Below are 14,271 nucleotides of genomic sequence, written 5' to 3'. Positions count from 1 at the left end.
GCTTTTGCTATTTTAGTTTTCTAGCCAACAAAACAAATTGAATCACGTTCGCCTAGGAGGAACGTGAGTATTTTATTTTTTCCGTTAAACATTTTCATTTTTCTTGCCCAAAAATGGATGATGCATATACGGGCAGACCGAAAACGTTAATACCCTTTGGCTTATATAAGAAAATCTGATAGGATTAGTACTGTTTACGTAACCTTAATGTTCGGTGCTTTATGACATAGTAAATAAATGTGTATACAATTAATTGCATAATCTTTTCCAAGCAATCTTTATTAACCAGTAAATGGAATGTTATACTAGTAATTATGTACACTTGAAGTATCTCGATTCAAATTATCTTTATATTCCTAGACATTATCTTAGTAAACTAAAGAACATATAGGTAGAGTTAAAAATCGTTTAAAATACAATGCATTTTCTTCTATTCCAGCTGGTAGATATAGAGTGACAACTATTTTATAGATTTCCCAAATAAACACTATTGAAGAGTATTGAATAAAAACAATTTCTACAAAGTCCGATCTGAACTGGCACCTCAACGATGCAGGACGTTTTCCCCGATAATGATGCCGCTGAGCCATCGCATAGCTTTTACTGCTGTTTTCCGACTTGTCGTTGAGTGTTGGCCGCTGGAGCATACAAAACACAATCACTTTGTTGCTGTGTGTTTTGTTTTCCAGCGTTGTGTTGTGCTTTGTTTATTAAAAAGAGATTGAAGTGCAGAAAGATGCCCAGTTTTGTCATGGATGCCGAAGGACGCCTCTGCCACTGGTGGCCACTTGGGCCTACCGGCCGACCAGCCGACCAGCCGACCAAGCCAGCCATTCATCATCATTCCGGGCTGATGATTTTATTTTGATTCCGGAACGTTGTGGGATTACCAGGCTAATGATTTTATTATAGTTTTTCATACGGCCCTCGTCGAAATTTTGATTGATGGTTTGCCCACTGCCTCCGTTAGCCTTCAGATTGCAGATTCTGGTCTCATTGTCTTGACATTTAAGCGGCTTCATTATATTAAAATCGAATTAATGTTGTCGCCATGGCATTGCGAGGACTTCAAGTTGAAACAAAATTACGCTTTTATTTCCCATTCGCAAGAATTTCATTTTCAGGCACCAACAGACGAGAGTTTTGCTCCTATTTTTGGTTTGGTGAAATTACATTTTTCTGAAAGCGAGACGAAGTTTCAATGGGCTTCAGAAAATTGTCGACGAATGCTTGAAATGAGCAAATTTAGACGGAGTGTTGGCAACTATTTGAGTTGTAAGCTAGACTATAAAGAGATTTTTAAGCATTGCGTAAGTTAAATTTACTATTTAAAATATATTAAATTATTTTCTCGAAATTTTTCAAGCCACTTTTAAAGCAACCTATTTGGCAATAGGTAAAATGTAAAATAGGGCAAACCTTTGATCCTTTGCTTATCAGTAGCCCTTTCTTAATTTGTGTGCGGTTTCTCCTGCCCCTTTTTCGGGACAACACCTATCATCCTGCGTGAATGACCCGCATATTATGGCCTGTATCCCAGCATCAGATTTTAGGCATAAACTAAAGTGGGTCCCTCGGCGGGAAACCAGGCCGAGACGCCCAACTTGAGCACACTCCCTGGATGCCCGCACATTGCTATAATTACGCGTAACTTTCGACAAGTGTCGCCGGAAAATCGCCAAACGTTCGCATTTCAAGTGCCGCTGTCCAGGCAAAGTTGTCGCTACCCTTGCCATACAAATTGTAGAAGGGGACTCCCCCGGCAGCTGCGGTTTAATCTGCTTTTAAGTTGCCCGCCCGCCTCCTTTTTTCATCGGGAAAAAAGATGGCGACACCGTAAAGCAAAAGTTTGCCGCCACTTGTGGGTTTATAACTTAGAAGAAAGCAAAGTCGGTCCAGGGGGCGTTGGAAAGGATATGGCACTGGGGGCGTGGCCGTTGGGAGGGGGGAGGTATCCCTGAAACGAGGGCAGTCCTTTGCACAGCTTGGAAATAGTTGGAGTTTTCTGAAAAGTCATTGTTACTCTACTCTGAAGAGCTCTGCCTTCGCCCTTCGCTTTCTGCTCTCTAATTAGTCGTCATTGGCGTGTGATTTGTGGGCGGGCCGTCGAGCATTTTCGAAATTGGAGAAGCAAACTTATTTCCAAAAACTGAACTTCTACTGGCCACAAAGCCAAACTTGTAATTGTGCACAGATTTTTGATTTAGCTCAGCATGGAAATTGGATTGCATTCCACTGGGAAATAGCGCATGCCTTGTGTTGAAACAAAGAGAATTAAATTTCATAGAAAATAGTACATTAAAACAAATTAAATTATAACATAGGATGAAAATTGGACAACTATATGAATTAAGGTATTTAATTTAACGAATAGAAGTAGTTGTCTCAGTGTAGAAACACCTTTATTCCGATATGACCCATAACCACACCTGCTGGAGAAAGCTATAAAAAACGGTCTTTTCTCTCATTAGTAGTTGAACCAATTGCCAGTTCATGTTCAGTTCATATGATTTATGTTCGGGCCATGGCGATATAGCTGGCCGCAAATGATTTAAAGCCAAATGAGCTGGCCACAATTTATGCTGACCACATTAACCATTCTCGACCGAGAGAGAGGGCGAGTGGGGGAAAAGAGCAAAAGTCCGAGCAAGTATTTAATTAAATTAAGCACAAAGGAAAACACCAAAGTCCGAGAAGTGAGCGGCCAGCTGAAGTTGGCTTCTGTTTTTATGGCCCGGCCTTTAAAGCACTCGTAAATCATTTAAGAAAACGCCAGAGCGGATGGACCGAATAGTATAGAGATGGCCGCTAATGGCCAACGGTTCCTCATTGTCCGAGCCGATCACGCCCGCCATCCGAGGGAAGCGCATTAAAATAGGCTAAAATGCCCATCGTTCGGCTGCCTTTATGACCACTTAATGTAAAACAGTTAATTAGCCCCACTCACCCACACACACACACACCCTCTCACCCACACACACACACACGTACAGCAAATGTCCAGGCTTAATGCAAAATGGCTGCCATCATTTTGTTTTTTTCCAGCCATTTCCTTTCCGGTTTCTTCCGCCATCGCCGCTGACGTTAGCCATCTTCACTAGGAAGCATTTACCAGGTGAAATCAGGGGCCGTTTGGGGGCTGACTGCTGTGAAAGGCGGAAAATTACTTTTGATTAATGAAGCGCAATGAGGCGCGCTGGAAAAAAAAACCAATAAAAATTATAAAAAGCAATGGAAGGACACGGGCTAAGGTCGAACATTGAGCTGAAATTCCCTCTTCACAGGTAAGATGTGTATTATTTCATATGCACTATAAATTTTGATTGTATTAATGTAAGCAATAAAAAGTTGAATGATGTATCGAACTACAAAAGCATTTAAAGAATAGTTTCTAGTTCAAATCTGCACATCAGTAATTGCCTTTTTATTTTATTGTGCTTATATCCAGTTAGTTGCAAACTGATATCAATAGTTTTACATTTTTCGCGCCATACCCATTGAAAGGGCATTGCAGAAAGTTGTCAATCTCTTCCGCTGTCGCGCATTTTCCACATTTTCCGCATTTCCCGCCTTGCTGGAGCTTCCTGTTTATGGCAGACAGCTACTGAGTAGCCCTGAGTGTCATTCGGAAAATCGGGAAAAAAAAGGAAGGAGGTTTCTCGAAATTAACATGCGGACTGACGGTTGACGTGCCATGGACATTATTGGACCCAACACCTCTGCATGCAGTTCATTATTAATGCCGATGCATTGTCTTGCTGCCCGATGGGGGAAAATTCCGTGTAAGTGTCATCGCCTTGTCCCCCGCCCTTTAATTACTGACCCAACCGGGACGTGACTCATTGCTCCACCCCACAAACGAGATGATATATTTCTAAAAGCTTGCCCTTGCGAAAATGCAACCTGGCAGTCTTTCATAATTATTTGCCCTGGCTCGCCTTTATTAACCGATGGTAGGGCGTGTCCATTATTGTGGCCATTAAACGTGGAACAGATTCGGGCTGGCAACTTTCGGGAAAATTCATTAGCCGGCTGATGGGGTCAGGCCATGGTCGAGCCAATGCCAAAGTTTATATTAAGTAATAAGCGTTAAACGCGGCTTAATTTGCATATCCAAGACGGGCGCCGAGCGGCATTTGCCTGGGTTAAGTGGCAGTGTAATTAAATTTAATCCAATTAAACGACTGACAAGTCCAGAAAAGCTTGCGGTCAGGCTTATTACAACGACTTCGTTAAATTTATACCAAGCCGGACATAACAAAAATGAAGGTCGACGAATTTTCCAAGCATGTGAGATAAATTCTTGCGAATAATAAGCAAATAAATGGTTGTGACCAAACATGGTGAATGTATATATATTTTTTATTGAATTTACAGATTATCTCAACTATTAATTATCGCTGATTGGCTCAGTTATTTTGTTGGCTTCGCAAATGTAAAAGTTTTCCGAGGCGCATTTTCCAGCGTTTAAGGTGTGATTGAATTGAGCATGTAGCAAAAAGCAGTCACTGTCATTCAATGATATCAAATTCTGTTTTGGATCCAAAAGGTGTGACTTGTAGAATGCTTCCCCATCTTCCTTGGTATCTGATATATTCACTTTTGCTGACCAATAACTATTATTTGGCTGAAGATGTGCAGCAATATTAGTCCACTCTTTTTCGTTTTCAAAATCTATCAAGCTGGAATTCAGGCTATTGCAGTGATTCATGGATTGACTCCAGTTAAGTGGCTTTTCGTTTTCAATATAGTACAAGTTTTCACCAATTTTCTTAAAATCTCCCAAAGGTGCCTGTGTGCTAAAATTATAAACGTGCTGCAATTCTTTGAACTTTTTCTGTATAGTGAAGAGCCTCTCCTGCAAACCCCCGTATTTTTTATTAAAATTCTTTATAGATTCCTGGAGGTTTTTCCAATTGTTCTCAACTTTTTCGAGATACGCCAGCGTCCATTTTTCATTTTTTAACTGGTCTTCTTTCTCCTTTTTTGCCCTTTCTTCAGGTGTCATATCAGGTCCCTTTAATCGCTCTTTAAGGTTGGAGATTTGTTCTGCAACATCCACAATTTTGGATGTGTAATTATCAATCCATTTTTTTACAAGCCCAACGATTATTATTATATTATGCTCAATTGCCAAACGATTCCCAACATAAAGAGAACAATAAGCTTCTTCATAGTATCCACTATACTTAACTGCTATTCAATAATTAAAAATGTTTACTGTGATTTCTAGGCAGCTGCATGGGGTTTTTATAGGCAGTTAAAGTCGACTCCAAAAAAACGACTTACTTAGTGATATGACTTGTGACGCAGGAATCATATGATAACAAATCATCAATTAGTCTGCTGCAATTTAAATTAACTTATATCTTTAATTATTATGTTAAACAAAGAGCACCACTCCAGTAATTCTGATATACGTAAGACTAATTCAGATAAATACATTCCGTATTACGTCAAACTGTTCGTATCATTATTAAAAGGACATTTGTATGATTGTATATATGTATGTATATATTTGCTGATTATAAGTTGATTTATCCAGCCTATAAAAACTCAACCCAGCAGATGGAGAATTCAAATCCATCCATAGTTGGGCAAAATGAGTCGCATTCTTGTGATCTTTTTGATCGCAACCGTTAGTCAAAATAGTTTCACCAGCGGAGCAGTAAGTTAATATTTTTACCAAGAGATACAAATTAACTTAATTTTATTAAACAGGTTGAGCCAGATCAGGGAAAACCTAAAGAAGAAACAACATTGACAAAAGTGGAGCAGCAACAAAATAATGATGAGGAATTTGATCAAGTTCAGTTTTTAAAGAGGAGGATTAAGAGTATGAAGGTTCTTTATGACACGCTAAAAGTCGAAATAGACAAATTTTATGACAATCATAATGTACTGTTGAAAAACATTGCCACACAGAAAACCAAATAACAAAGTTATACAGGCATGCCAAAGTAAGAAAAGTCTACAAGCCGACTGTGAAGTTTGAAAAGTTCGGAGCTAAGTATTACCATATTGAGAATAAGGAAAAACTAAGCTGGTACGAATCAGTGTACAGATGCCGCAGCCTGGACAGTAAACTAATTAGCTTCCAAAACCAGGAAGAGTGGAACATCATTAAAGCGAACCTGCGACACTACAATCTATATTGGGTGGACATAAATGACGAGGCAACTGAGGGCGAGTTCATATCGGAATCCACCGGAGAGAAAGCCCCTTTCTTCAAATGGTCCTATGGAGAACCGAATAACCTAACAGACGAAAATTGCGTCGAGATGCGAGGACAACGTGGTCTTTTCGATAATGATCCCCATTCTATGAACGACGTTAGCTGCATAAAAGAGAACCACTTCATATGCGAAGCCAATTCCATGGAAATATGTTTTAGTAACACGAAATCAAATAAAATCAGTAAAAACTTTTAATACAGTAACTCTGAAAAGATTTTTAATTCAAACACTCTAGCTTGTTAAGATTCCGAGACCTCAATTTTCATACGGTCAGTATTCTACATAAATATGTACTTCTCCAATTTTCGAATTAAAGTCAATCACATTTACAAGAAATTTGAAATTTGGTTTAATTTTAGTTTTTAATTTTATTAGCGCCTGAGGTCTTTGTGGAGGCTTGTGTTCCTTACGATCCGTTGATCAAAACAAACCAAATTTTATTTCATATACAAAGTGCTCGAAAAAACTAGCATAAAATATATTGCCAAAACTTGCCATTCAAATGTAGCGTGAGAAATATAATATTAGCCACATTGTGATCCATAGACGCCTTGGGTGAGTTTGCACCCAAAGTGGTGATCCTGAGCGCGTTGCCGACATCAAGTAATGGAATATAGTCCGTCGAATTGACAACGCTCTTGAGGACCCAAGTAAAGGTTGCTTTATTCAAGGCTGCTCTTTGTTTTAATTATTTTTCAATTTGCTTTGCTTTGCTTTTTTTATTCAAAGAATTCTCAGAACTTAAATCAATTTATGTTTAATAAGCATACATCGTTTTAATTTTGAAATATTTTATTACAGAGTTAAGCAGACATTTTCTGTATGTGTTTCTGGTGGGACATTATTATGGTCTCTACTTTGCCTTGTCCTTCGAAGCCATTCCTAGTACTGTAATTTGTTGCTCCATATTATCAAGCCGGTCAGAAAGACGGTCGAACTTGGGGATCAGCTCTTCGGTTAGCTTGATTGCCAGTGCCGACCAAGAAAACTCTGCATGTCAAAGCTCTTATCTCTAGCTGGCTTGTTCTTTAAAGATAATAATTTAAATTTTAATAGAAGAAATTTTGAATAGACTTATATTTGCACCTAAGCAATTTTGACAAGCGATTCCGATCAAAACTAACACAAGAAAAAGTTTCGTATTTTCCATTATTAAGAAGAACTATCCAGCATAAACAGAATATGTCAACTAATGTTTTTCTCGTCTGAACTGATTTTATATAAGTCGGGAAAGAAACGCTTTATCTGAATATAGGGTCCTTTGTGTTTTATGTTGGGGATAAATCTCATTGACGCACAATTACTTTTGAAATATAATTTTTTTATCTCTCATTCCTATGGCGTCAATATTGCATATAATTTTATAAACATTTGGATAAAAGAAACCTCATTCAGAATATTATAGTCTACACTTTCTAATTTAAGGTAAGCAATTCAAAAAAACCGCTCAATGTAGGTTAGTAGTTTTGGTATATTTAGTTTGGCATATTTTGGCACATTTTGTCTGTTGCAATCGCTGAAATCGATAGTGCTGTCGCCGTATCAACAGTGTTATCGGAGACGGCTTGTGTAATAAAAACAAAAATTGAATTAAAAATTTCCGTAAATGCAGGGCAGTAACTTGTAATCGAATAATAATTCAGATTTCGTACTGCACTCAGGTGCCATCAGTGGACAAGGATTCCCGACCAATGGTGCGTGTTTGAGCTCAGCTGGTGATAACAGATGGACAAGGGTCAATCAGTGAATTGAAACTGATTGGACATTTTGTATGATTGCAGAGCTCGCGAAAGAGTCTGGACTTGAGAGAGGGATCGAACGTATATTAACACATGCTGCCCGCCATTATTTTCCGGCAGGTGCAGCGGCCACTGCACCATGGAGCCGCCACATTGGAGCACGTTTTGGGTGTCGGCGGGAGCAGCTTCGTGAACTGCCTGAATCGCTATGCGGCCGCCACGGGATTCATTCGGATCTCGTTTCTGGACATTAAGCGGCGCAGGAACTACGAGCTAGCCAGGCTCCGCATCTATGCCGATGAGAAGAAGCAGTCGCTCCATTTGCGCACCTTGCAGGGACGCCATCTCCTGCAGGGCGTCATCGAAAGGAAGAACTTCCTGGTGGATGACATCCGGGAGGCCAGGCACAAGGTCCAGGAGCGGGTGCGCGAGAAGATCGACGAGATACGCGAGGAGCGTGAAAACATTATGACCATACCCAACATGCTGACCATCAGCCGTGCCGTCCTCTCACCCTACATCGGATATGTTATAGTGCAGGGCGATTTCACCCTGGGCATGAGTCTTCTAGGCTTCGCCGGCATCACAGATCTGGTGAGTTTCCCAAGACCACCATTTTCAGCAGATAGATCCACTAGTATTTCAAAAATGCTAAAAACATGATGTGGTGTGTTCTATTGCATTATTTATTGTCTTGTTTTCTGCCCGGTCTGTGTTTTGTTTTCCTCTACATATATAGTACTTCTTAGAACCAAAATATATTGTATATATACAATTGAATTTTTTACCCGACTAGCTCAGACGAAACCAAAAATAGTTCGTTTGTTTAAACAATACATACACGTATCATTTGGCTATTAGTATTATTAGTGGCAACTAAGACACTTGGATAAATGTGAAACATAATAGAAACTTTCTTCCTAATAACATTCGTGTGTTTCCTGTTCCTTTAGTTGGATGGACAGATCGCACGACGTTGGCCTTCGCAGGCGAGCAAGTTTGGCTCCTTCCTGGACCCCATGGCTGATAAGTTGCTGATGGGCTCGCTGGTCATCTCGCTGTGCTACACGGATCTGCTGCCCATGTGGCTCATGGGAATCGTGGTGTTCCGGGATGTCTTTCTCCTAGGAGCTGGATTTGTTATACGCTACATAAGTCTGCCACCGCCGGTAAGTGAAGGATTTACCTACATTTTTATGGCATTAGTTTATAATCATTTACCATTTTTCGGCAGAAAACCTTTTCGCGCTACTTCGACGCCACCCATGTTACTGCCCAACTGGAGCCCACGCTGCTCAGCAAGATCAACACGGGCGTCCAGTTGGCCACCATTGGACTGAGCCTGGGAGCTCCCATTTGGAACTATTTGGGTGAGATAGAGTGCACACTTTTCACGCAGCTGATAAATTAATCAATTATCATCCCAAACCAGATCACCCAGCTTTGCAGGGCCTTTGGTATCTGACTGGCCTGACTACGGCTGCCACTGCCCTTAGCTACGTCATGAATCGGCATAATACCTTTAAGATTATTCAAAAAAAGACGTAGGGCCGGGCATTTCCGCTAAATATCTGAGTACTATAAAGGAGTAGTATCTCTCCTTAAGCAATGATTAGTATGTATCGTGTTTTCTAAATGGTTAACATATAAAATTTAAAAAATCTATTTTGTTAATAAATTTTAAGTGTTTTTCCATAACGATTTGATGATATGAATTTTCAAAGTGGAAAATTTAAAATTGAAGTGCTAAAAAAAAATACGGGTGCAAGTGTGACCAGATAGCAGAAAACACGGCCATATGGTAGAGTGACCGCACCAAAAATACCGGAAATGTTGCCACTAAGTATCGATAAAAAGACGACGTTTTGCCATCTCTAAAATCTCCCCTTCTTTTCTTTTCGCCCGTTTCCGGTGAGTGGTGTGTTCCGCGTGTAAATTTTGTTAAATTTTAGCCAAAATATAATTTTCTGCGCTGCGGTAGGACTGCGAGTGGTGTGCAATATGTAGGCTATGCCCCCTCAAAATGGATATAAACTTTAAAAGGAGGAAAAATACGTTTTCAGTCCCATAGAGCAGTAAAAACGATTCTATGCTGGCTCTGCCCCCATCTCTTCTATGAAAAAAACACAATATCTGGTTATAACTTACCACATGGCTTAGCCGACAATGACTTCTCAGTTGCATATGTCTTGTGTATGCCAGTTGGAATATATTATGTGTGTTAACAGAAAATAAGTGAATTGAAGACATCGGGCAAACTAATACTACCATACCAACTCCACAATGACCAAAAACGTGTTGGTTTGAAAACCTATTTTGGTTTCTTTTGCGTGTGCCATAATATCATCTTTAAGAGCAATACTTGCAGATGATGTTATAAATAGTTATTAATTTTTGCCGCCAAATAGTTATTAATTAAAGTTTTGAGATCTGACAAATATACTAATGTTAGTTTCCCTTAATTTACAGAGCAAACCGCCAAGATGAGGAAAATCATGAAGCAGGGCAAGATCGTAATCGTCCTTAGCGGACGTTACGCCGGTCGCAAGGCCATCATCGTCAAGACCCACGACGATGGAACCCCGGAGAAGCCCTTCGGACACGCCCTCGTCGCCGGCATCGATCGCTACCCGCGCAAGGTGACCAAGAAGATGGGCAAGAACAAGCTGAAGAAGAAGTCCAAGGTCAAGCCCTTCCTGAAGAGCCTGAACTACAACCATCTGATGCCCACCCGCTACACGGCGCACGACATCAGCTTCGAGAAGCTGTCGCCCAAGGACCTGAAGGATCCCGTCAAGCGCAAGACGCACCGCTTCCAGACCCGCGTCAAGTTCGAGTCCGTCTACAAGGAGGGCAAGAACAAGTGGTTCTTCCAGAAGCTGCGTTTCTAAGCTGCCCATTCGCTACTTGTGGTTACTGGATTTGTCGCTCTTTTTTAAGGTTTAATAAACAAAGAAGTAATTCTGATAAAACTGACCGAAGTGGAGCCTGTGCCTTCTTTTTGAGTGTCAAGTGGGGCAAAAGTGCCTACGGTGATGAAAGTATATAGAATAGGAATATAGTAGGAAGTGTACAAGAGGTATTCGAACACAAGTCATCAACAAATTTCAAAATATAAGGCCAAGTAAACATTTGGAATTCAAATATCTAATATGCTTTTCGATCATTTTAAAATATAGTGCAAATTAATTAACCGCCCGAATCTAAAACAATAGTTACAGTGTCTTTTTACTTTTCCTTTACTAATAAATATTCGAACAGAATAATACATTTTGTTTGAATCAACTTTTCAATATTACAAATCTTTTGGAAAATTTACAATTTAATATCGCTTTGATTGACTACTTGTGGAACTTGCTTGGCTGTTAAAGAGCGCAAAGTGTGTTATCCTTGTTCATGAACTGTTGCCTTAGGGTCTTTTGGAAATTAAGTTAAATAAAAGAAAATATACAGCTTTCAGTAGGGAGTTTAAAAGGAAGAATTAGAGTGCAGAAACATTGCATAGGGCCAGCAAGAAAATCTGTGGAATATAAGATAAAACTGGATTAGAATCTTCTCAATCGAACTTGGAGATAAGTAAAGCTACAAAATATTTGGAGTTTGTATTACCTGAATTATCACACTTGGACATCGAATGAACACACAATGGACATTTAGCCGGGAAAACATATTTTGTTTGGGTTAAGCAGCGGAATAATTTAACCTCGATTTCATTATACCGATTTTTCTGGGCATCACATTAACGCTGAATGCATTGGCTTTGGGGTACAAGATGTCTCAAATTTGCTTAGTTGTGGGGTTAATAAAATTTTGACTGGTTTTTGTATTAGACTTGGTTCGATTTGGTTTATCTTGCTGAGTTTGTTAGCAGTTGGTTGAGTTCGGTAGTGCGATAGTGCCTAAAATTGGCTAAAATAGTTTCCATGTGGCCTGCGGAGCGGTAAAGCGTTTTTGGATTTTCGGGGAGAGGAGAAAAAACAGAATAATTTCGTTCATTAGAGCTGCACAAGGACAATTTGGTTACACGTTAAAAACGAAAATACTACATACTTCTGTGTACTGAATGTTTTTGTGGTGGTGTCTTCTACTGGGGCACTACTTAGGACAAATATACAACAGAAAATAGTTCAACAAAGCAATTGCTAAACAGTGGTCCAATTTATATAAACAAATTTTAAGTGGCCTCTTGTAGGTGACAATCGAGCATGTGTCACCCAAGAAGAAGTACTTAAAACTAAAAGATTAAACTATACCAAAAAGTTAGTGATTAAGTGGAGTCTGTGGTGTGCTGGTTGGTTAGGACACAGTTAGGCCAATTCGGCAATAACACTTACAGTTCTGCTGAAGTAATCAGTAAGTAATTAAAATAATACAATAACAGCATGAAATTATAATACAAGAAGGCCAGCCTACGCTGGGCCCATCGCGACAGTGAAGTAAAAGGGGACAAGCGATAGATGTTTGTCTGCTTAAAACTTAATAGAAAATACAACAGCGAAATAAAAGAACATATAGAACTACTCTAAATGCAAACGATTATTTTACCAATTCACGCGCTTGGCACTCAAGATCTTGAGTATATTCTCAACCACATCGGTACTGGAGTTGGTGCCGCCAATATCTGTAAGAGATTTCGGTGATAAAGATGATTCTGTTTATTGAATAACTACGAGAGTTGTGATCACCTGGCGTGCGAATGGCATCGTTGACAATGGTCTGGTAGACGGCTTCCTGAATGACATTGGCGTGCTCCTTGTGACCCAGATGGTTCAACATGTCGATACTGGCACTGATCATGGCCACAGGGTTGGCGATGTTCTTGCCGGCAATGGCGGTTCCGGTGTTACGGGTGCCAGGCTCAAAGATGGCGTACTAAAATTATAGGACGAAACTGAAGGATAATGGGTTAAGCAAAAGAGAAAGAGACTTACATGGTCACCGTAGTTCCTGCCGGAAATGAGGCCAGCTCCGCCCATCAGACCGCACAGAACATTCGACACGATGGTGCCGTACAGGTTGGTCATGTTCATGACGTCGAACTGGTGAGGATTCGACACGGACTGCATGCAGGTATTGTCGATAATCATGTTGTTGTGCTCGAGTTCGGGATAGTCCTTGTGCACACGGTTCGCGACCTCCAAGAAGAGACCATCGGACAGTTTCATGATGTTGGCCTTGTGGATGGTGGTAACCTTCTTGCGATTGTTTTGGCGGGCAAACTCAAAGGCGTAGCGGGCCACACGCTCGGCATTCTCGACGGTCACGACTTTCATGCTCTCCACGATTCCGGGAACAGACTCGTGCTCCAACATGGCGTACTCGCCATCGGTGTTCTGGCGGATGAGCACCACGTCGATGTCGTGATGGCGGGCCGGAATGCCCGGATACGACTTGCAGTGCACTACATTGACATACAGATCCAGCTCGTTACGGATAGCCACGTTGCGGGAGACTTCGGTCAAGGTCTGGGACTTAGTCTCGATGTTGCCCTTGAGTGCCACTCCATTTCTCTTGATCGATGTGATGGCATAGTCCAGATCATCGTTGCCTTCGGTGGAGGGATCGATGTCGATCACCTCGAAATCGATGGGTGCACCGCAGTACCGGAAGATCTCGCGCACATAGCCCATCAGTTCAGGACCAATGCCGCCACCCGGCAGCATGGTGACGGCATGACGACCTCCGTACTGTGCCGAGGGAATATCGGTGCCCTGTTCACAAAGATATATACGGATGCTATAACCTCAATTGTGGATGAGCTCCAGCGGTTGCACTCACCGTGACTTTCTTCTGCAGCGCCGATTTGGTGTGGGCCACATCCTCGGTTTTCTCCTTGGTCACCAGCAAGGGATAGCCCTACAATTCGAATCGATAAGTAAGATCAATAGGATCGGCAAGCGCACATTATGTAATTTGCCTTTGTGGGCCAATTTTACGGGCGATAAAACTTACGCGAGTGAGGAACGGCGTCTGCGTCTGCAGCAATCTCTGAGTCAAGCGAAGGGCCATGATTTGTTCCTTGGATTATGGTTTTCTACCGGTGCAGTTGGTATTCTACTATCAGTTAAATCACAGCCAATTTTATTCCACTTGGCCAAAACGGTGCTGCTGCCTCTTGCCAAGAACCACGGCTCTTCAGGGTTGTCGAGTAAATAGTATTGGTTTTAAAATAATTACTTTGGCTTAAAAAAAATATATTATATTCAAGTGTTTTTATAAAAATCCTAATATTTCAATACCATCCTTTATTTTAAGTAACACTTTTGACCAAATAATATATATTTTACGAAGAATAT

At 40.7% G+C, this 14,271-nt stretch overlaps 4 protein-coding genes across 7 annotated transcripts; 3 read left to right on the top strand and 1 right to left on the bottom strand.

Annotated features, from left to right (window-relative positions):
- The first annotated feature begins 5,602 nt into the window (after positions 1-5,602).
- Positions 5,603-8,065, top strand: LOC116801741 (CD209 antigen-like protein C). Its single transcript, XM_032722996.1, has 5 exons — positions 5,603-5,668; positions 5,722-5,836; positions 5,926-6,332; positions 7,880-7,930; positions 8,018-8,065. Exons 1-5 carry the CDS (start codon positions 5,603-5,605, stop codon positions 8,063-8,065), a joined length of 687 nt encoding a protein of 228 aa, XP_032578887.1.
- Positions 7,779-9,587, top strand: LOC6616959 (probable cardiolipin synthase (CMP-forming)). 2 transcript variants are annotated; one of them, XM_002041251.2, is made up of 5 exons: positions 7,779-7,930; positions 8,018-8,569; positions 8,929-9,144; positions 9,210-9,345; positions 9,408-9,587. In XM_002041251.2, the coding sequence occupies exons 2-5, from the start codon at positions 8,069-8,071 to the stop codon at positions 9,521-9,523; spliced, it is 969 nt and encodes a 322-aa protein (XP_002041287.1). In that variant the 5' UTR covers positions 7,779-7,930; positions 8,018-8,068; the 3' UTR covers positions 9,524-9,587. The 2 variants fall into 2 exon arrangements, with proteins under 2 accessions (XP_002041287.1, XP_032579164.1); XM_032723273.1 differs by having other exon boundaries at positions 7,779-7,951.
- An 835-nt stretch (positions 9,588-10,422) lies between these two features.
- LOC6616958 (60S ribosomal protein L27) lies at positions 10,423-10,956 on the top strand. The gene has a single exon (XM_002041250.2). The coding sequence runs from the start codon at positions 10,459-10,461 to the stop codon at positions 10,864-10,866; it is 408 nt and encodes a 135-aa protein (XP_002041286.1). The 5' UTR covers positions 10,423-10,458; the 3' UTR covers positions 10,867-10,956.
- A 234-nt stretch (positions 10,957-11,190) lies between these two features.
- On the bottom strand, positions 11,191-14,124 carry LOC6616957 (isocitrate dehydrogenase [NAD] subunit gamma, mitochondrial). 3 transcript variants are annotated; one of them, XM_032723269.1, is made up of 7 exons: positions 13,928-14,124; positions 13,754-13,831; positions 12,907-13,686; positions 12,661-12,847; positions 12,521-12,596; positions 11,585-11,905; positions 11,191-11,495 (listed from the first exon to the last, which is right to left on the bottom strand). In XM_032723269.1, the coding sequence occupies exons 1-6, from the start codon at positions 13,982-13,984 to the stop codon at positions 11,875-11,877; spliced, it is 1,209 nt and encodes a 402-aa protein (XP_032579160.1). In that variant the 5' UTR covers positions 13,985-14,124; the 3' UTR covers positions 11,191-11,495; positions 11,585-11,874. The 3 variants fall into 3 exon arrangements, with proteins under 3 accessions (XP_032579160.1, XP_032579161.1, XP_002041285.2); XM_032723270.1 differs by lacking the exon at positions 11,585-11,905; XM_002041249.2 differs by lacking the exons at positions 11,191-11,495; positions 11,585-11,905 and having other exon boundaries at positions 12,517-12,596.
- Between the last annotated feature and the right edge of the window lie 147 nt (positions 14,125-14,271).

Source organism: Drosophila sechellia, chromosome 3R (assembly GCF_004382195.2).
Source record: "Drosophila sechellia strain sech25 chromosome 3R, ASM438219v1, whole genome shotgun sequence".
NCBI classification, from domain to species: domain Eukaryota; kingdom Metazoa; phylum Arthropoda; class Insecta; order Diptera; family Drosophilidae; genus Drosophila; species Drosophila sechellia.
Note: the sequence above shows the minus strand (reverse complement) of the source record. Positions and strands in the feature narration are given on the sequence as shown.